The sequence below is a fragment of the Felis catus genome, chromosome D2 (genome assembly GCF_018350175.1).
Source record: "Felis catus isolate Fca126 chromosome D2, F.catus_Fca126_mat1.0, whole genome shotgun sequence".
Classification (NCBI taxonomy): domain Eukaryota; kingdom Metazoa; phylum Chordata; class Mammalia; order Carnivora; family Felidae; genus Felis; species Felis catus.
Genome location: NC_058378.1, coordinates 12626935 through 12649165, shown reverse-complemented (window position 1 = coordinate 12649165; position 22231 = coordinate 12626935). Strand labels below are relative to the sequence as shown.

The following is a 22231-nucleotide window of genomic DNA, read 5'->3' as shown; positions in this document are numbered from 1 at the left end:
AAGAACAAGATTTCTGTAACTGTCGTGATGGATGTTAGTCTTACTGTACTAAAAATCCCACAATACATACAAACAGCAAATCATTATGTCGTGCACCTAAAACTAATATAATATTTTCTTCTCAAAAATAAAAAGAATAATCCTTATTAAAAAATGTAATCGTATCAGGAAATGATTGTAATACAATGCCAAATAGAACAGGAAAATACACAAAAAGTATGCTTTCAGCACTATGAACAACAGCCAAGTTATAGAAAGAGCCCAAAATGTCCATCAGCTGACAAATGGATAAAGAAGATGTGGTTTATATACACAATGGAATACTACTCAGTGATGAAAAAGAATGAAATCTTCCCATCTGTAACAAAGTGGATGGCACTGGAGGGTATTATTGCTGAGTGAAATAAATCAGTCAGAGAAAGACAAATAACACATGTTCTCATTCATATATGGGATTTGAGAAACTTAATAGGACCATGGGGAAAGGGAAGGAAAAAAAAGATAGTTACACACTGAGAGGGAGCCAAACCCTAAAAGACTCTTAAATACAGAGAACAAACTGAGGGTTGACGGGGGGCAGGGTAGAAGGGAAAATGGGGGATGGGCCTTGAGGAGGGCACTTGTTGGGATGAGCACTGGGGTGTTGTATGTAAGTGATGAATCATGGGAATCTACCCCCAAAACCAAGAGCACACTGCACACACTGTATGTTAGCTAACCTGACAATAAATTATACGTATAAAAAAAGTATGTTTCAATTCTGTTAACACATACACACATATATGCGTGCACACACAAATATTTTACTTAGAAGTAGGGGGAAAATACACATGAAAAATACAACAAATGCTGAAATAGTCCTGGGTAGTGGGAATATGAATGAGTTTTAAATTTATTTTTAAAATTATACTCTCATATGTTTTTCTAAATTTTTTATAATGACCATGAATTACTTTTATAATTGGGAGTGGGGGGGAAGAGGATTATTTTAAGAGCTTTAAAAAGCACATGAATAAACTAGTGTTTGTGTTTCCCTGGGGAAGAAAAAGGAGATTAAATTAGGCTGTATCCTTGTGTGACCATCCCAGCCTGAGTGTCACTGCCCTTGGCAGAATAGTTTCCCCATATCTGGTGAGACACAAAGACAATTTTTTAAATACTCGAAAACAAGAGCACTGAACCTCCACTGGTTTGTAAATCCCCATCATCAGCACCCCTACCATGGAATTCAGGTAGCATCCTGTAGTTTTAGAAGCACGGTCATGTCTAATCTCAGGTCATCATCACGTTAGCTCTGGGAGAAGACTTTCTATCATCCAACTGTCACAGAGAGGGGCACAAGCTGGAAGAGCGAAGTCATTTGCCTGAGCTCACACGACCAGTACACGGCAGGCCTGGGATTCTAGAACTCCAAACTGCGGACTCAGAGTCCGGTTGTCTTTAAAGAACAGTAAGAGAGAACACCAGGCTCTGGATACAGAACTAGAGCCAGAAGGGTTGCATTTATGAATATTGTCTAGGAGACTCAGAGAAATCTGAGGACGTGAACATCTGTTTTTTTCCTCAATTTAATTTGGATTTAAAATGCTTAAATTGTTTAAAATCTTTTTCATTTAAGGGGTGCCTGAGTGGCTCATTTGGTTAAGCGTCCGACTTTGGCTCAGGTCATGATCTCACAGTTTGTGGGTTTGAGCCCCGCGTCAGGCTTTGTGCTGACAGCTCAGAGCCTGGAGCTCGCTTCAGATTCTGTGTCTCCCTCTCTCTCTGCCCCGCCCCAGCTCATGCTCTGTCTCTCTCAAAAATAAATGTTAAAAAAAAATTCAAAAATCTTTTTCATTTAAATTTCATTTAAATACTTTAATTCAGTTTCTCCTGTTCCATCTTACTCATAGGCCTCATAAGTGAGTGAACTAAATTTTCCATCAGGCACTAATCACTGATGTCCTATGTCCTCTGTCATATGCCTGAAATCCCAACCTACAGAGTCATCTTTTAATACACAGGAGCAACAGGTGATATCTAAGATGGGGAAGAGCCAATTTAACTTAATGGCCCCATTTTAACTCAAAAATGCACGTTAAGAAAACCTAAGAAATGATTTCTGCATCATGTGGTTCCCTATTTTTTAAAACAATTCTTCCTTGACTTGACTTTGGGATTCTTTTCCTTCTGCTCTGTATTCTCAGTTCACTGGTACTGCAGGCCTCTGTGGGGGAAAACTCAAATTCTGTTCGAAACCATCCGTGTGCAAACCAAAAGCGAACTCTGTGTCTGTGCTGGGAGAATGGGGTAAGAATGAACGAAGGGAAAATGCCGCCTCGGCTTAGGAAAGAAAAAGCAGTGAGAAGGTGTCGTCTGTTTCTTTTATCACCATCTCAACCCAGCTTTCCTTTCCTTACTCCCGCTGCTGTGTGCCAACAGGCTACAGCCAGCTGAAGGGAGCATTATCAGGAGAGTATCTGCCCCACGACACTGAGAAGGCGATCGGACTTTATTCATTTTTCCTGGGACCTGCGCAGACCCTGGACGGTGTGGACAGGTAGGATGCCATAGAATTCTTTCTCTTTGTCAACCAAACAAAGCAAATGACGTTAGCAGAGAAGATGATCTTTGTGGTCCTGCTGAAGCCAGCAAAACCCAAGAAGCCTTCACTGTGAAAACCGTTCTTACCTCCCGAAAGCATTTAAAAGAGCAACTATTTCCTGTCGGGTGAGTTGGAAGCCTTTAGATGGGCTGTTCTCTGGGAGCTTTTGGATTTCTTTTTCAGAGAATAGGATCTTCAGGGCAGTTCCTAAACCCTGAGTCTAAAGAAAATAGTGATACATGTTAACAATTAAATTCCTGTAGTAATAATTACTATAAAGGTTAAAAGGAATACGCAGTCACTGTGACGAGAGTCAAGAAATTCATATGAACTGAACTTTTCACCAAAATGTTAAACTGTAAATTACAGTTTCTACTTCCTCACACATTATGTATATGATAAATGTATCTAAACTATTAAGGAACCTGAATAACTTAACACTTGTTGGACATAAATTACTAAGATGCTTTAACCTAGAAAATATCCCATTAGAATAACAGTGTTCAATATGTAACCCTGAAAGCAATCTTTATGGCCCCTAGCAATTCAAAACGTAGAAGCTATTAGTGAAAACCACACTTCAAAATTTATCAATTATTAGAGCTAGAGAAAAAATTTTGTCTCTTGATCTTTCCAGGACTTCTTGTCATACTTGTAAATAAATAAGATAAAGTATCAAACAATCCTTTTCACACTGAATAGACACAGAAATGGGCCTGCTTGGCAGAACTTCTCTTTTATGTGGGTTCAAGCCCCCCATCAGGCTCTGTGCTGACAGCTCAGAGCCTGGAGCCTGCTTCGGATTCCGTGTGTCTCTCCCTCTCTGCCCCAACCCCGCTCACACTCTGTCTCTCTCTCAAAAATAAACATTAAAAAAAAAAAAAGAAGAAAAAATGAATCTGAAATTGTACCAATAGAAACAAATACAATAAAACCAAAATCATTAACACAAACAGGAGAGACATTCTTACACATATAACACAGATTTAATATATTCATCTTTTTCATCAAAGAAGCAGGAAATCCACACTTTAGATCCCCTAATTTCAGTGAATAATGAGGGCACTGTACTAAAAACCTGCAACTTCCCGGGAGGAAAATTTAAGGTTAGAAATAGTTTTAAAACAGAAGACAAAATACAAACCTGCAATTTCCCCCATAATCTGCATTTGTCACATCCAACGCAGTCCATTATTCGGGAGATGTTCTTGAAGTGTAAGCGGAACTCCTCCTAACGTGCAGGACATATTTTTTATGCTCATTAGAGGTTTAAAATTAAACTGCATTGGTCTGAATTGTAAGAAATAAAAGTTCTGAAGCTTATTAATGAAGGAGTTTCTCAACAGCGAAGAAGAAAAATATTTGCATTTGTATGACATAACATGGTACATAAAACGGACCATAGAAATTTATACAAGTCATTCTATGTATTAACACAAATGTTTTATTGAGGTGCTACTCTCTACAAAGTAACACTATGGGAGAAACGAACGTAAATGATAGGTGGGTTTTACTCTGAAGGAACTTCACTGCTGCCTCCATTTGATATCTGCATAGAACAAGGGGTAAATACCTCTCTATTACGTTTGGCTTATTTTTCACATATTGCTTGTGTGAGGCCACATCGGAAAGCCGGCCTTAGACCAATGATCAATTTTCATCCTTCCCCTTAGAACCACACACTGTAATGGGTGCTCCATCAGCCCTGGTGATCACAGGGCTGTGCGATCCCCACATTTGCTAGACAGCCTCTGCAGGGACGGCTGCCTACTGGACCTTGTATTGTGCTGTAATTGTTTCCTACACAGGAGAGACTCTAAATCATGGTTTCTAGGACTCTAAGACCAGTCTCCTCTGAGGCTAACACTAGTTAAGAGAGTTTCCTCATCTTTTGCATTTGGCAAACACAGAAAATAAATTTCATTTCATTGTACCCAGGTAAACATTTTATTGTATGAAGCTAGAGGCAAGCGGCCTGAAAACTCTGGCCACCAGAAGCCCTGTCTGGCTGCCCAAAGGGTTCCCAAGAAGCAGTATCCCAGCCACAAGACAACAGAAAGAACACAAGTCCTCTGCTCTCCATTCTCATATAGTTTGTGTTCTCAGGAGCAGATGGAAAAGTGAACTGAAGTCCCCCTTTATACCCTTTGAAAAACAGCAAACACAATTTCCAGCAATTTCTAGTTGAAAGCTAGTTCCTTTCTCACTCCCACCTTCCTCCTCCACAGAAAGATCCAGTTATCCAAAAGTATAACATTTGTATAAATACTTAGAAAATAGACAGCAATACAAAAACATATTAATGTTACATTACATACCACAACAGCAACATGCCCCTCAAATAATCATCAAACAAAACAATCTTCCAAAACTAAAATAGAGTTGTATTTAGTATACAGGGGACTGTTACTTCACTTCAGAAGCCCCTAGAAGCCCCTTCCAGAGTGAAGCATACTCGGTGCTAATTTAGTAGTTCTTGTAGTATATCCACAACTAAGACATCTCTGAGGCAAATGTGTTTCAGAATTCAGAATTTTCCAAATTTCAGAAATACAGTACATACAGGATTTATTACGAAACATGCCACCGGAGTGTGTGGCAACACCTAGTCATCAAATACATTAATGTTTCTGTTGCAAAATGTAAGAATATTCATACAGCGGAATTTTTAAAAAAACACTATGAATACTCGTGTATCAGTTCTGGTCAGGTTTTGCTAACAAATTAATTTGCACCAAACAGAAGAAAAACATTACCGTGTTGGAGCTTTCTGGATTTCAGAACTGCTTATAAAGGATTGTGGAGCTGTACTAGAAGACTATTTGCCAGGCCATTTCAACTATTTTTATGAACATTTTAAGGGTACAGTATATTCCCTAACATACTGTAAGCAAATGAAAATACAGAGCTGCTAACATGAAGTTTGATAAGGTTCCTTAAATATAGTCTCCTTCTGATATCCTAGGTTAGCAGGTAATTTTTTTGCCTTTTAGGTCAGTCCATAAAGACAAAGACATAATAGTTCCAGAAACTGGAACATTCCAGAAGATATCCCATTAAATAAACTTTAGAAAAAATACGGTATTTATTGCCTTCAAAATGGCTAACAGTTCACGATTTTAGAATCAAAACAGGACATGCTGTGATTTTAAAGTAAGAAAACTTGCTCTCAAGATAAAGACCTTTAAAAAGACATTTACATTTACAAAGGTTCCATATTCATTGGTCAGAGTAACAAGTGAGGATTCACTGAGAGTTGGCCAGACCAGAAAGGAGAAAAGGGGGATTGAAAAGTACAGAGAAGAGGTTTTCTGTGTCATTTGTAGTAAAGTCCAATCAGACCAACTTCAACAAGATAGAGAACTGGAAAGAGTTCAGATGGACAGGATTAAAACACAGCCAGTAAACTGCTCCCCACCCTAGCCCCCAAGCTCAAACTTTTTACCTTTAATGACTTGGCCCCCTTTTTGTCACCTGCAAACATGGACTTCTCATCAAAGTGCATGGGAAAGGACCTGATGAAATGACAAGACTGTAAGTTCCAGACGAAAAATTCAAGTCCTATGCAGTAGAGCTCTGGCAGAATTTTCTGTCCCTTGAACAAAGGCTTACACGTCATAATTTACACGTGTGTGAAGTTCAATAGCACAGGAAGGTGGCCAACAGCTCACATGTAAACTACTCAATAAAAGTAAAACAACATAAACATGGCTTTGTAATTTAGAAGACTAATGTTTTAAAGAAATTACATGAGGGGCGCCTGGGTGGCGCAGTCGGTTAAGCGTCCGACTTCAGCCAGGTCACGATCTCGCGGTCCGGGAGTTCGAGCCCCGCGTCAGGCTCTGGGCTGATGGCTCGGAGTCTGGAGCCTGTTTCCGATTCTGTGTCTCCCTCTCTCTCTGCCCCTCCCCCGTTCATGCTCTGTCTCTCTCTGTCCCAAAAATTAATAAACGTTGAAAAAAAAAATTTTTTTTAATAAAAAAAAAGAAATTACATGATAAAAAATAATTCAAAAAATGAGTTTAAAAGCAATTTATGTGGAAAATGTGCAACACTCTTAAAAAAAGGTTTTAAAATTTAATGCATAATTTAAACACTTGCTAATCCAACTTTCCTTCATGCTCATTTTAACAACCAGCAAACTCAAATTTTACAAACTCAGCATTTTTAAAAGGGGTTCTATTCTAGAAGGTCAAGCTAACAACAGTCCCTCAGGTATTTACCTTCATGCCAACCCCCTGATAGCAGCATCTGAATTTAAACAGCAATGGGAAGAATACAAAACTGGCAGAATACATTAAAACAGCATTAAACTTTGACACCACATAAAACGTAAAGTTATGTTTGAAAATACAGGCCATTCACAAGTGTGGACAGGCTGTTCTACTTGCTCTGCTGTCCTTCTGAGCATTTTCCTTCTCACGTGTGACCCTCCCTCTTCCTAACTGGCTTTCAGGAATCAGTTTCTGTTGTATTTCAAGCACTACCTCATTCATACTCAGAGTGCAGAATTTCAGATTGCTGATAGTCAATTCTTACCTTGTATCTTTTTTTTTTTCAATATATGAAGTTTATTGTCAAATTGGTTTCCATACAACACCCAGTGCTCATCCCAAAAGGTGCCCTCCTCAATACCCATCACCCACCCTCCCCTCCCTCCCACCCCCCATCAACCCTCAGTTTGTTCTCAGTTTTTAAGAGTCTCTTATGCTTTGTCTCTCTTCCACTCTAACCTCTTTTTTTTTTTTCCTTCCCCTCCCCGATGGGTTTCTGTCAAGTTTCTCAGGATCCACATAAGAGTGAAACCATATTCTTACCTTGTATCTTGAAAGATATTCAGTAGAAGGGTTTTTGTGTCAGCATCTTCTTCTACATTTCCAGTGTAAAGATCAACAATTGAGCGCTCAAAATACGGGGCGACCTTTGATAAAGCTCGAAGCTCAATTAAGTATAAAAAGTACAGATTCTTAAGCCTTCTTGGACCTTCTCCCTTAGTTTCCACAGGGTCAAAGCGGCGTTTAAATTCTTTCATATTGGGTCCCCAGCTAGGTTTACCCCACGTTTCTACAGAGAAAGAGAAATACATAGCATACCTTTAATAAGTGGGCTTTTTTCCCTCTCTAGAGAATATATATCCACCCCCAACAATTTTTACAATAGAAGATTTCTACATAAAAATGGGATTACCTTCCAAAAGATAATTTGCACACAGATGTAAATTGATACTAGCATGAAGTCCCGATATAAGCTTATAGAAGACTCTCTTCTCCAGACACAAACCTATTCAGAAAAAAATTGAAAAAGAAATCACATCCATTTAGATAACGGAAATACTGAATCAAGAAGATTCAGTACACAGGCTTATTTTTAAAGTTAAGGTTCAAGGAATTTAAAAACAATCAAGGAATAACAAAATGATTAGATCAAGATTCTCTTACTAGAAGATTCTGACTTCTGAATGGAGTTATGCACATGCTAGCCTAATGCAGAGTAAGACAGAAAATGCTGGGCCCTGGAGGTCCAAGCAGTATGGGTGTACTTGACAAGTTCCCACGTTACTCAGAAAGCAGTGGCACAGACTTTTCATGGGTTAGGGCTAAACTGTAAGCCAATTTAACTAGAAAGCCACCGCTTTGGCTTAACAACAGCTGTTTTTCCCTTTCCCTTTCCTATGGCTGTCAATTCTCCGACCCTACTTGATTGTGGAGGAAGACGAGACCGCATTCCATCTCTCTTCTTCCTCCGGATTCTTTAGTGTGTCTTACTAATCCTCCACCCTACAATCCTCTAGTTCCACTGGACTATATGGTCCACTTGGTAAGGAGGCAAAACCTGGGAAACAGTAATCCAGGGATTTCAACCAAGGAAAAAAAGTAGGTTGACTGTTTCCTCTGAGTAGAATCAGATCAGACGGAATACAGGAATATGATGGAAAATGATTTTATGTAGCCTTAAGCCACACAGGCTTTTGCTCAAACAGAGGTCAAGATAATTCCACTACCCTATCCTACCCCTACCTCCATTTTTACTCTTACTACAAAAGCAATATGCATTGTGGATGTACTTAACGCCACTAAACTTAAAATAATTAAGACGGCAAAGTTTATGTTACGCATATTTAAATGGTAAATTTTGTTATGTATATTTAACCACAAAAAAAGAAAAAAATTCTAGAAAATATTCTTCATAGACAATTTTTGGAATAGATAAAAATGCAAAAACCTAGATTTTAAGAATCCACTGAATGCAGGGCATTTGGCTTTTTCCTTCTCTTACCATCCAACAGATTTTTTGTTTTTGTCATTTTTGCTTTTTTTTTTTTTTTTTTTTTGTAAACTCTCCCCGTGGAGGAAAAATGAACTTCCACAGTGGGAAGGAACTAAGAAAAAGCCTCACTTGTAAGCTGTGGGATTTTTTAAATGTAAGAGTGCGTACGCGGCTGGCTTTGCATTTTCCCCAAGATGTTTTAGATCTTCAATTTACCCGATGTTCTACCCTATATGGCTGTGAAGCAAGTAGCTTTTAACAGGAAAATATAATTCTTTTGAGATCTCATTCCCTAATTTAGAATTCTTGCTAGAATATTTCCATTGTCATGGATGGAGACCAAAAAGTAAAAATCAAGTTCTTTTTTGCAGCTTCTTCCTAAAAGTATATGGCCCAGTTTGAATGCTCATGGTAGCAAGGCATATAAACATCATGAACAAGTTTAATGAACTACTAAGTACTAACTTTTCCTCTAGTAAAACTTTTCATTAAATCTGTTACCAAGTAGCAAAATGATCAGATGTATAGTTCACTTTCTTTTCCTTCTAACGCACCTCTGTAAGCAGTGTTTACAGCCAGTAAAGTGTCTAAAGACCAGAGAAGGGAAAACAGGCAAAGCACGGCTTGTGAAAATTCATATGCCTAAAAATAAGAACACAGACTGGGAGACGATTCTAATTTGCAAAGCCCTCAAAACCCTTTACTTGGAATGGGGACAGGTGAGGAGTGAGAAGGAGTAGAAATGTCTTTCCATAAACTGTGAAAATAAGGTAACTTTAAGCAAAATGGTTAATAATAGAAGATGTGCCAACTGAGTGTACCAATAAAACACACAGCACACCTTGTGGGAAATTGCTGGACAGCTCTTTCCTGCCTGCAGTCTGCTGGCAGGCATGACGAAGCCATCACAGTCATGTTAAGTAACATCTACAGAAGCTGATTTACAAAGGCAAAATTTACCGATTTCTATTTCTAAAAATACAGAGCAAATTCAACTATCCACTTTAGACCATGGTTCTCTTTCTTTTGGATTTAATTTCACCCAGATTCATTTTCAACAAGTGAATTACAGGACACGGATATGTAATTTTTTCTCTCACAAAAGGGCTAGATTTACTGTAACAATATTATTGGATATTTGCACGTTGTTTAGTGATTTTCAAAGGCATTTTTACAGGCATCGTCTACACGTACAGTGTAGGTGAATTGGATGGCCATTGTTAATCTCGTGTCCCAGATGAGTGAACTAGATCTCAGAAAAGTTCAATCAGTTGCCTATATATAGGAGTGTTCTCTGAAACCATGTATCAGTATTCAGGGACTCCCATCAGTAGGACGCTAGAAAAGTGGTTAATAAAAAATACCCTAGAAAATTCAATATTGCCCGAAAATCTCATTCTCATCCTCCATTATCAATATTCAGAGTCCCTTACCACCTCTCTCAACCTAAATACTACTCTTCACAATTTGTATCTTTAGAATACAGCTAATGAAATAAAATTAAGAATTTTCTTCCACATAGGCCATTCATCAATATAATTCCTAGTAATACTGGCACATCAATAATGTTCACCTTAATAATGGCCAACACAGGTACATACTACATTAAAAAAGAGAAATCAGGGGGCTCCTGAGTGGCTCAGCTGGTTGCGTGTCTGACTTTGGCTCAAGTCATGATCTCTTGGTTTCTGAGTTCAAGCCCCACATCGGGCTTGCTGCTGTCAGCACAGAGCCCGCTTCTGATCTTCTGTCTCCCTCTCTCTCTGCCCCTCCCCTGCTTGCGCTCTCTATCAAAAAAAATAAACATTTAAAAATAAATAAAAATAAAAAAGAGAAATCATTTTCACAAGGTAACATCACCAATTAGCAAACATAAAATACTTAGTTTAACTCTGCAGAGTTCCTATACAGTTATGATTTCCTGTATCATTCAACTTGGTTATCTTTCACCAACACATTTTAACTGTTGCTTTCATAAATTAATGACAATTTGGTAAATTTTTAAAAAGCATATACCCAGTTTTTTTTTTTAATGTTTATTTATTTTTGAGACAGAGAGAGACAGAGCATAAACGGGGGAGGGTCAGAGAGAGAGGGAGACACAGAATCTGAAATAGGCTCCAGGCTCTGAGCTGTCACCACAGAGCCCGACGCGGGGCTCAAACTCACGAGCCCTGAGATCATGACCTGAGCCGAAGCCGGGCGCTTAACCAACTGAGCCACCCAGGCGCCCCTCATATATCCAGTTTTTAACTGAAGTTGTTAAAATCCTAGAATGCTTCAGTTTTCCATTACTAGTATTTATATTTTCAACACCAAAAAATGTAAGAGTGCAAAGTATCTACTGGGAGCTATATTGCTTTATCCTTTAACTAAACAAGTTTAGACTATCTTAACATGTGTAAACATTGTTTAATCTTCTGAAATCAAATGTACCTTCCCTCATTTTCATATATATAACAAGTACTTCCTTCCAACAAGAAGGTCTCTACCTACAAAGCAAATTTGCAAAATGGTTACTAGAAAAGCAGTCTGGATGAGTGGTACAAACAGAATGAAAATAACACTGAGGAGCCAGTTATGAAAACCCGAGGACAGTATATGCCGTGTATATCTCCCTAATGCTGATTATTTTTGGCTGACCAATAACCTCAAATTTTTCAAATAATTATATCCTAAAATACAACAACCTACAATATGTTGTTTTCTTTCAACACTGTAAAAATTAGTTGTCTAGGTAATGAATCCTGAACTTACAAAAATATATTCAATCAATCCATACATTTTTATAGGAGACTAATAAGTTTAAAATGCAGATGTGTAAGTTTACCTTCTAGCCACGTGTAGAACGATTCTCCTTTAAAAAAAAAAAAAGATACACACAGAATTGGGTTAAAATATTTTAAACAGTCACCTACAAATCAGAATAAATTAAGCACATAAAGTATTTCCTACGACAGATTAAGGAACACCTCTAGAAATGGCCACTGCTTCATGTGAAGTAGAAAAATAGGCATATGGTTCTAGAAAATAAAGCCCCAAAGTACTGTAAATAACTTTGGGAAAATTTTCTTATAAATGATACTTGACTAAGCAAAATTTTTAAGAAATTTTTCAGTCAGATATTATGTAATATTATTCATTAGAAGGCTTAAACATCCCTAAGTATGGTGGTGAAAGAGTTTAACAATCTTAAATTTGCTTTTCATAACAGCCATATAATGCCTTAAAATTTCTAGGAAAAAAACAGTGAATTATAATCCAAAAATCAAATTAGTAATTATTCCATTTTTTCCTGAGCAGTAAAGCTAGATACATTTCTTCAATTATCTAGAACTCCTAAATTGCAAGAGGTAATTTTAAAATCCCTTAATTTTTAAAAAATTTTTCAGGAACATCAATGCCTAAAGTATGGAAGGACCTGACTTACCCGTGTACTAATGCTAAAAGAGCTATTTCTAGACCAATGCTGTTCTGACTAGAAAAAAAAAAATGACAGCCAATAAACATCAATCTAGTTCATCAAAATAGACTTTGTGAGTTACCTATCTTTATTCTACCTGAGAAAAGCAAAGCAGAAGAAAAACTCAACACATAGATGAGCCGAGCAAGGAGTCTAGGGGATAAATTAGATAGTGGGGAATAACTTTGTCTCCTGAGAGTCTTCTTACTTTGCAAAACTACACAAACATCTTCCCACAGATGAACTTATTCCACATACTCTGCCTAAGGACCATTCATCATAATCTCACTTGTTTACTCAAGAAACCCCAAACGCTATCAGGAAAGGTTGAGCTCCCCAATCCTCAAGAATGGCCTCTGCTCCTCTCCCCCAACTTAAACTACTACTGTATGAAGTGTTCCTTACTGCTAACACGGTCTCCCCAAACACGCTTGATTCTTCTCTTCTGAACTCCTTGGTCCATGCTATTTCCTCCTAATAGCACACAGGATCCAATTTCTATCAGCCTAAACCTGTCCCATTACTCAACACTCCTCTCAAATGCCACTTCCTCCACTAAGCCTCCAGATCAGTGGGACAGGATCTGTCCCACCTCTAAAGAGCTAGCTCACTTACTGTTTTATTATGTATGTGCAGCACTTCTTTGCCATTATTTATGAGCAGTGCTGGTCATTCCTGCTACATACTGTCAGCATCTGTAGGGCAAGGCATCATCTTTCACACATCTTTCTACCTTGCACAATGCTCATCACTGCCTTGAGCACAGAGAAGTAAACAGCCACTTGAAATAACTATTTTGATTGTTTGGGGGCAATTTATGACTGATATTCATTTGGTAACCTGGAGTAATCAATTGGTGGTAAATTACTATTCATCAGATTACTTATTACTGTAACAGAGGTTACAAATTACAAAGACAATAAGAAAACAAAGCACAAGACAAACTATCTGGTAAAGCTATCTTGTCTCCATTTCTACAGGACATATTCAAGCAGATTATAATAACCGGAAAGTGGGGAACTTGTAATGTAATCCTGGTTTCTACACTAAATATTTAAGATGGAATTTATACATCTTTCAAACATAGGGTAAATATACATTATAAAACATTTATTTTTGTCACCATTCATTGGTGGCTATTTCTGGAAAAATAGGATAAACATTTTCTTTTGAATAGAGAGAAACATCAAATTTTGATCACTAAAAACATTTTCTCTACACTTGAGGCAAACCCAAATAGAACAGTTTTAACTCACCATCATCTTCTCCTAAAAGAGAAAATAATAAACAGGATTTTAGAAACTGTCTTCCATAGTTCAGATTTTAAACCTACTTAATTAACATCAGATTAAAACTTACTGTGTTAAATTATTAATTATACTATGAACCTTGGTCAGTGTATAGTGATCTTCCAAATGAGACTTCTTGATAAGAATGGAGGCCAAAAGGTACAAGATTTTCACAGATGTTTTATACAATAAATATCAGAAAGCCTCTGGGGGTGCCTGGGTGGCTCAGTCAGTTAAGCGTCCAACTTCAACTCAGGTCATGATCTCCCGGTTAGTGGGTTCAAGCCCCGCGTCGGGCTCTGTGCTGACAGCTGAGCCTGGAGCCTGCTTTGATTTTGTGTCTCCCTCTCTCTCTGCCCCTCCCCTGCTCACACTCTGTCGCTCAAAAATAAATAAAAAAAATGTTTTAAAAGCCTCTGAAAATACTCCTGAAGATCACTAGTTTCAATAATTAACAAAGAGACCCAGCTGCTTCCTTCATCCTATGTGCACAACCCGCTCTGAACATTGCCGTTTCCATGCCGGATACTTCTCTCTTTCCAGGTACAGCTCCTCAGCATGGACACACCTTAATAAAAGTACCGCCCAAACTGTCATCCACAAAAGCCTCACTGCAGGTGCTGCAGAGCTCCCCAGACATGGAGAAGCACTAGAAGGTTGGGCTCTAGGGATCCACAGCAGCTCTGCCTTTGTCAGCTCTGTATGTGGCATTCCGATACAAGGTTTCATTTTCAGAAAGAAAGGTTCTGCTGTGGAAACTGTTGGAAAGCCAGCTGTACATGCCTAGCTGTCTGGCTGGGGAACAGCAAGCAGCATGGTGGAGACGGTTGAGGGGCTGTGAATCGACATTAGCAGTTTCAGCAGAGATGGTGTTCAAAGAGCATCAGCCAGAGCTACTGAATTACTGCATGGATTCCTCACCTGGTGGCTGGGACTCCCCGCCCCGGTCCCTGTCTCCCCTCTTTCTTGGCTGTTTTCCCCCCCTTTCTCTGCCTCCCATCTTTTCCTACGTGGTGCTCTCCTTCCTCTCATCTTTCCAGTGGTCTCACGCCTCTAATTTATCATAATATGGACATGAAGTATTTCTTGGGATGTGATGGTTTTGTTAAATTAACTATATTTTCTGCTTTAAAAGCCAGTGATCGAGGGCGCCTGGGAGGCTCAGTCGGTTAAGCGTCCGACTCCTGACTTTGGCTCAGGTCATGATCTCCCGGTTTGTGAGATTGAGCCCCATGTCAGGCTCTGTGCTAAGCAGGGGAGACTTTTTGGGATTCTCTCTCTTCCTCTCTGCCTCTCCCTCCCCCGCCCTCAAAATAAATAAATGTTAAAAAAAAAAAAGTGATTATATTACTCAGCCATAAAGGAAAGGAAACCCTGTCACTGGTGACAACATGGATGGACTCTGAAAGAAAGAAGTCAGAGGACAGATAACGTATGATCTCTCTTAAATGTGGAATCTCAAAACAAAACAGAACAAAACTCCCCAAGCTCACAGACCCAGAGAGCAGATGGGTGGCTGTCAGAGGTAGGGTGTAGGGAGTGGACAAAATGGGTGAAGGTGGTCAAAAGGTACCTACCTTCCAGGTATGAAATAAATAAGTCCTGGAGATGTAATGAACAGCTTGTCAATTACAGTTAACAACATTGTATTGCATATTTGAAAGTTGGTAAGGATGTAGATTTTACAAGTTTTCATCACAAGAATAAAGATTCTGTAACTACATATGGTTACAGATATTAACTAGACTTACTATGGTGATCATTTTGCAATATATACAAACATGTAAACATTGTGTTCTACACCTTGAACTAATATAATGTTGTATGTCAATTATACCTCAATGTTTAATGTTTGAACTCCAATCCTAAAAAACAAACAAAAAACTAATCATAAAAAAGGTCTGAAGAATGCCTTTCAAGATCTGCACTATGGAACAGAGTGTGTGGACCAGGGTGGGTGTGGGGGGAGCCTTCTCTTTTTACTTTATATAACTTTTGCGTTTCCACTTTTATAATAAATTATAAGGTCAAAGTAGCAAAACAGACAAAGGATGAGAAACCATGCACACCCTTTTCATGATCCAATTCCCTTCTCCCCTAAGCAAAGAACATTTGCTACACTGTAAAAGAGTAGCTAAAAGCAGTCCATTCAGTCAACCTTTAAAGATGCCTTAAAGATACAAATCTAGACAGGGGAAATTCAAGTTCTTAAAATCAATCCTGGTCTGAAGAAAACATCATAAGTGCAAGTCAATTACAGAGTTGCTAACAGAGTTTGGCTCCTTGTTGAGAGCGGACTGAAGATGTGCCCAGGTAGTTTCACGTTGATTAACCTCCACATGTCTACAACAATGCTGTCCCATAGAAATACAACACTAGCCACATGCGTAAAGTTTTTTCTAATAAAAATTTCTACTAAAGTTTTTTCGAATACCCATGTTTTAAAAAGTAAAAAGTATACATGCACTACAACAACTGCACATTATGTGAGGCAAGAGTTAAAGCAGTCTTATCGAAAGAATAAAGTTGTTCCGTGGTAGAAGTATTTTACACTGCTTCCATTTTAAAATTTAAACAAATTAAGTAAAATGTCACACTTGGTTTTACACTAGCCATATTTCACGTCCTCGATACAGCCCAGTGTGTCAAGTGGTAAAGCTTGGACACAGCAGGTCTCGAGTAAAGCTGCAGGCAACCTTTCTGACTCCTCTACATCCTTAGGACTCAAATGTGCTACATGGATCAGCAAGAACCCTAGGCATCACCTGGGAGCTTGTTAGAATCTTGGGCCTTACCCAAGACCTACAGAATCAGAGCCTGTATTTCAACAAGGCCCTTAGGTACTTCGTACGCACACCTGAAGTCTGAGAAGCACGTTATAAGCCACTGGTTCTCAAACTTGCCTGCATATTGGAATCACCTGGACAATTAAAACAAAACAAAACAATACCTGGGGCTAATCCCAAAGATTCTGACTTAAGTAGGCAGAGGATAGGGCCTGGAAAATCCAGATTTTTAAGAGTTCCCCAGGAAACCTCTGATATATAAGCATTACTCATATATTCTGATTTATTTCACCTAGAACTCCTAAGTTAGGGCCTGGCACAGATCAGGCACTCAATAAATGTCAGTAATTAAATACAACACATAGAAACCTTGAGACTCAATTATGAACTAATCTTATACTTTTTTCCAAATGTTTATTCATTTTGAGAGAGAGAGAGAGAGAGAGAGCGAGCGAAAGGGGCAGGGGAGGAGCAGAGACAGGGAGGGAGACAGGGGAACCAAGCAGGCTCAGCACTGTCAGTGAGGAGCCCGATGTGGAGCTCAATCCCACAAACTGTGAGATCATGACCTGAGCTGAGATCAAGAGCTGGATGCTTAGTCGACTGAGCCACCCAGGCGCCCCACGAATTAATCTTATACTTCTGATCATTCAAATTAAGAAAAACATAAAATAGTTGAAAATTCACTCAAAATTTGTTTAGTTACAAAGACATTTTGTAAATCATCTCCGAAAGCATGAAAATGTATGAAACACCCACCTCGGCTCGGCGCCAGAGGATTTAAGGGACGATAAACAGATCGAGGCCTGAAAAAGCAAGCGTGAAACTCAGTCATAAAATGGTTTGAGTTTTGTATGGAATGTTTTCCCTGCAGAACCATACCCCCCTTACTCCATCCTCCCTTCAGCCGTTTTCCCTCCAGTTACTTGAAACAGTTTTCTTCGTAGATGCTGTTCCACACTCTCCATGCAGAGGGCCCTTTGTAGCCAGTGTAACGCTCTGGGTTCAGCAACAGGTCGACATACTGAGCAGCTGGGGATCGCTCATCTGAACAAGAAACAAGTCATAAAAACCACCTCTATGTCACCAGTTATCTGAAATTTCACATTGTAACACAAGCAGAACTACCCAAAGGTTAGAGAAAGGCCAGCTTTTCAGGTAATCTCCAATGTGAATGGTAGAATGGTTAGCACACTTGTGACTATACTTGACCCAGGGTAACTTACACTTGACAGAGAGGAAAAAACAACTCCTCCCTTTCCTTCCGATACTCGATACTCTCTTCAGTAATGGAATGCACCTCCCCTTCTTAGAGGCATTCGTTATTCTTAAGTTTTAACCACCCAGGATCGAAATGACCAAACAGACTATAACTTGTTCTAGTATTTTATTTCTTCCCTATGCATACACCCACCTACACACATGCTTGCAACCACTTTTTTATTTTACTAAATATATATTGTACTAGAAATAGAAAAATTACACTGACCACGCTTCCCAAATGTATGATTCATAATGCATGTAAGCTGGAGCGCTATATATGTTGGCCCAGATGTATTCCTTTATTTGTATGTTTCCTCCCTTTTGGTGTCATGAGATCAAATCAATGGTATAGAGGCACTGACTTAAAACAGTGGCCAAACACAGTCATTAAAATACGGCCCCTCTTCTTTTCATTACCTAACAATATTCATTAACCATTCAGTGACCACAGAGATTACCCATAAAGAGTAAAATGGAATCCTGATGCACACCTTCCAAGAACTACTTGGCTTTTGTAAGGAAGTAGGAAGAATACAAAGATAATTACAACTTGTCATTACTAAATGAGTTATATCTAACTTACAGACAACAGAAACATGAAGAATACTGCCTCTATTTCTAGCCCTAACATTATATAGACATTCCACTATACAAGCTAAGATAGAGAAAATAGGTAATTTACAGATGGATGAACAGAAACTGCCCATGGACATGGATTGATTCAAGATTTAAAAACAGGGGCGCCTGGGTGGCGCAGTCGGTTAAGCGTCCGACTTCAGCCAGGTCACGATCTCGCGGTCCGTGAGTTCGAGCCCCGCGTCAGGCTCTGGGCTGATGGCTCAGAGCCTGGAGCCTGTTTCCGATTCTGTGTCTCCCTCTCTCTCTGCCCCTCCCCCGTTCATGCTCTGTCTCTCTCTGTCCCAAAAAGAATAAGTAAACGTTGAAAAAAAATTTTTTTTAAAAAGATTTAAAAACAATAATTTAAAAAATCTTCATTACAAAAAGATTCAAATTATGAAGTGAATCAAAGTGTGACTTTTATAGGAAAGTTCAAACAAAAGTTTTACAATTCACTAGCTTCTGTTACAGATTTTTAATTTCTTTGAGTTGTTCACGATTAAACTCATTTGCAAAATTGATTTTACATAAGCTTTACAATATTCAACATATCATAAACACCTATATGCATGGACATATACGTATGTACACATGTATAAAGAATGTGTGTGTGCATGTAAGCCTACACATTTGTAGGCTCACCTACAAATGCACACAATGGACTGCTATCAACCCCTTCACCCAACAAAAGCAACTAACCAACCAATAAGGAAAAACAAACAGATTCAGATATTAAAGTACAAGGATTTAAAATGTAATTTTGGGCGCCTGTGTGGCTCCGTCAGTTGAGTGTCTGGCTCTTGATTTTGGCTCAGGTCATGATCTCACAGTTTGGGAGATGGAGCTCTGTGTTGGGCTCCAGGCTGACAGTGCAGAACCTGCTTGGGATTCTCTCTCTCCCCTCTCTCTGGCCCTCCCCTGCTCATGCACCCTCTCTCTCTCTCTGAAAAATAAACTTAAAAAAAAAAAATGTAAGCTAAGGCAGTGACAAATCACAAAATTATATCAACGTTTAATTTAAAACTTGCACCTCAACGTTCTTAATGTATGTTCCCTTAAATTAAATCAAAAGTGGTTTTAAAAATTGTATTACTTTTTCAAATGATGAAAAAGTGGGTCTTATTAACCTACAGAATGGGGTTAGCAAACTACAACCCAAAGGCCACATCTAGTCTAGTGTGTACTTTTTGTAAGGAAAGTTTTATGGGAACACAAGCCATGTTCATTTGCTGTCTCACACTATTATGGCAGAGCTGAGTAGCTGTAATAGAAGCCATATGGTTGGTCCATAAAGTCTAAAGTACTTACCATCTGTCCATCTACAGAAGAAAACGTTTGTCCACCCCTGACCCATACTGGCAAGAACTTTGTGACATCTAGATGGGTGGTGGGGGGCAGCATACATAGGTTGCATTCCCCCTACAAACACACCAGTGCTGGTACCCCAACTTAGTGCACAGGCTTTCTGCGTATGGACACAGATAAAAAATCCTATTGTATACTCAGGATTGAGCCTACAACCCTCCATCACCAGCTTGATCCCAGATTGCTAGTAATGCACTGTTAAAGTATACTCAGTTGAGGAGAACCTACAGTTCACCAAGTCCCCAAATAATTTTGATACACAGCCAGATTCAGAAACTACGGTTTTAAACACTTTAAATTTACGTTATGTTTAAATTAATGTTATAATGGAAAAAATAAAAGTAAAAATCACACTATTTCAGTTATATCTGAACCAACAAGGTCATGCAGCAAATATATATTGAGCATGTATCACGTCCAGGCACTGTTCTGGGCACGAGGGTGGCATATACCACATAAACAACTAGGGTGGCATATATTACGTCCAGGCACTGTTCTAGGCACTAGGGTGGCATATGCCACGTCCAGGCACGGTTCTGGGCACGAGGGTGGTAGTGGACCAGAGGAGCTCTCACTGAAGCTGGAGAAGACAGACAACAAGCAGATAACCTAAACGACCCACCACGCACGCTCAGGTAGTTCTCAGTGGTCTGAGAGCAGGCAGCAGTGCAGACAGAGAGGGGCAGTGGTTACCATTTCGCATAGGGAGGTGACAGAAGGCTTCTCTGATGAGGTGACATGTGAGCAGAAACCCGACGCAAAAGCAGCAGCCAGCCATGCACAAAGACAGCAACGACGCCGCCAAAAGGAGCAGGGAAAGCAGCTTCCCTCAACCTGCTAAATTACGTAAAAACCTACCGTTTGATCTATGAAGATCATCTGCCTTCCCAAACACAGAACAGCAACAAAGCAGCCAAGCACACGGGCGTATAAACACATTCCAGTAAACGGGGTGACTATTCTTCAGATTTGTTGTTTTGATCCAGTGAGTGTAACTGAAATTACTCAACAGGGACTCTAAAGCTACTCTGATGGGCTTTTAAAAATTGTACATATAATACTCTGGTTTCTCTTCAGATTGTGTACATCTTTCACCTTTTACTAAAAATTGTACGTATAAATCACTGGGAGACACACGAACATTACTACCCGGAAGAGCAGTGGTAATCCAACTAGCAGAACGGTTTACGTGTTTAAGGACTACACAAAATATAAACACCACTAATTATTTTAATTATACCATCCTAAAAATCTTAAGGGATGATCCGATGTAAATTCTTTTAGGACACTTCTTGCATTTTTACAATAGAAGGAGCTAATGTCAAAAAATTAGTTAATACTATTTATATTGATGAGGTAATTGAGTACATCAATTTAATCATATCAGGTGATCCCTGCCAATGAGTAGTATTGTTTACTAAACATCTATAAGAGAAATATATATTGATATCATTTACTGAGAGAAATATTCACAGAAATGATTTTTAATGTAAAAAACCTGTCAACTAAGCACTACTGAAAATTTTTTATTTTAATAACGAACAGGTAAAATAAGTTGGCGGGAAGTGACCGTGAGTGTTGAACGTTAAATGTAATTAGAATGATGACCCAAGAGCAAATGAGAGTAAGCAGTGATGTTAATTCTTAACCTAGGTACAGCGGCTTGCTTCGACAAAACCTTTGGCGATTCTAAATATCATAACAGGAGTTATGATACCCAAAGACACTTTTTCAGATCTCTTAAAAACGTCCTTGCTGAAACCATATAAACCATGGTGAGAACGTTCTACTTCCTGGCTTTGTCTCAATTTCCCATACTACTGTAGCAGCTCACTGTAACTTACTCCATTACAGACTGGATTCACAGCACAGTTCTACAGACGAATCTTCCAAAAACCTCTAGAAAGCAGTATGACCACTCTATATGCTTTAAGAATTCAGAGGAACTTCTGCTATCTCCAAATGGGCAGGCTTTATCCCAAATTCTTTTCCACTACCCACAATATAAAGGTAAAAAGTGAAGAGAGGCCAAATGAATGATTTAAGCCTACTCAGCACAAAACTCTTGGAAATATTCTCCTCAGAAAAATTTCTGAGTCACTCCAATTCCCTTCTGCCATAGGAGTCATGGTAGTTATTGGTAAATGGTGCCCTCTCTTCGTACCGTTCTGCAGACTCTTGGCAAGAGGGCTACAGGGAAGGCAAATTAGAGTCCTCCCCGATACTGCAGGGTATCTTTATGTTAGTTTTTTGAGACCTCCAGAAAATCCCATTGTGAACATGTTTATATGTTCACAGACCCAAACTAAGTGGCTTGAAATAGAGGTCCACAGGAGATGGTATGTCGTGATGAAAAAAATATGGGATTCAGATCTGGGATCGAATCCCATCTCAGCCTCTGGCTACTGTGTGATCCTGGCTAAGCCAGTCTTTTTCAGACTCCATTTCCTTGGATATGAAATAAGAGATACTTATTAAAGTAACTGCAAAGGGGCCCCTCGGTGGCTCAGTCGGATATGCATTGACTTTGGTTCAGGTCGTGATCTCACAGCTCATGACTTTGAGCCCCACATCAGGTTCTATGCTGACAACTCGG

At 39.0% G+C, this 22231-nt stretch overlaps 2 protein-coding genes across 4 annotated transcripts in view; one reads left to right on the top strand and one right to left on the bottom strand.

Annotated features, from left to right (window-relative positions):
- GPR137B (G protein-coupled receptor 137B) overlaps positions 1 to 2491 on the top strand; it is a 63644-nt gene extending 61153 nt beyond the window's left edge. The window contains exon 7 of the mRNA XM_019814287.3: positions 2422 to 2491. Coding sequence (XP_019669846.2) covers positions 2422 to 2476 — 55 coding nt within the window. The 3' untranslated portion in view covers positions 2477 to 2491. The remainder of the gene's footprint in view (positions 1 to 2421) is intronic.
- Positions 1 to 22231, bottom strand: part of ERO1B (endoplasmic reticulum oxidoreductase 1 beta) — a 62323-nt gene that overhangs the window by 5903 nt on the left and 34189 nt on the right. For all 3 annotated transcript variants that reach the window (XM_006937755.5, XM_006937756.5, XM_045039907.1), the window contains 9 exons: positions 17316 to 17436; positions 17149 to 17195; positions 13571 to 13582; positions 11682 to 11708; positions 7772 to 7864; positions 7402 to 7648; positions 6030 to 6099; positions 3729 to 3815; positions 2671 to 2804 (listed from right to left, as the gene is read on the bottom strand). In XM_006937755.5, the coding sequence (XP_006937817.2) occupies positions 2671 to 2804; positions 3729 to 3815; positions 6030 to 6099; positions 7402 to 7648; positions 7772 to 7864; positions 11682 to 11708; positions 13571 to 13582; positions 17149 to 17195; positions 17316 to 17436 (838 nt within the window). The remainder of the gene's footprint in view (positions 1 to 2670; positions 2805 to 3728; positions 3816 to 6029; positions 6100 to 7401; positions 7649 to 7771; positions 7865 to 11681; positions 11709 to 13570; positions 13583 to 17148; positions 17196 to 17315; positions 17437 to 22231) is intronic.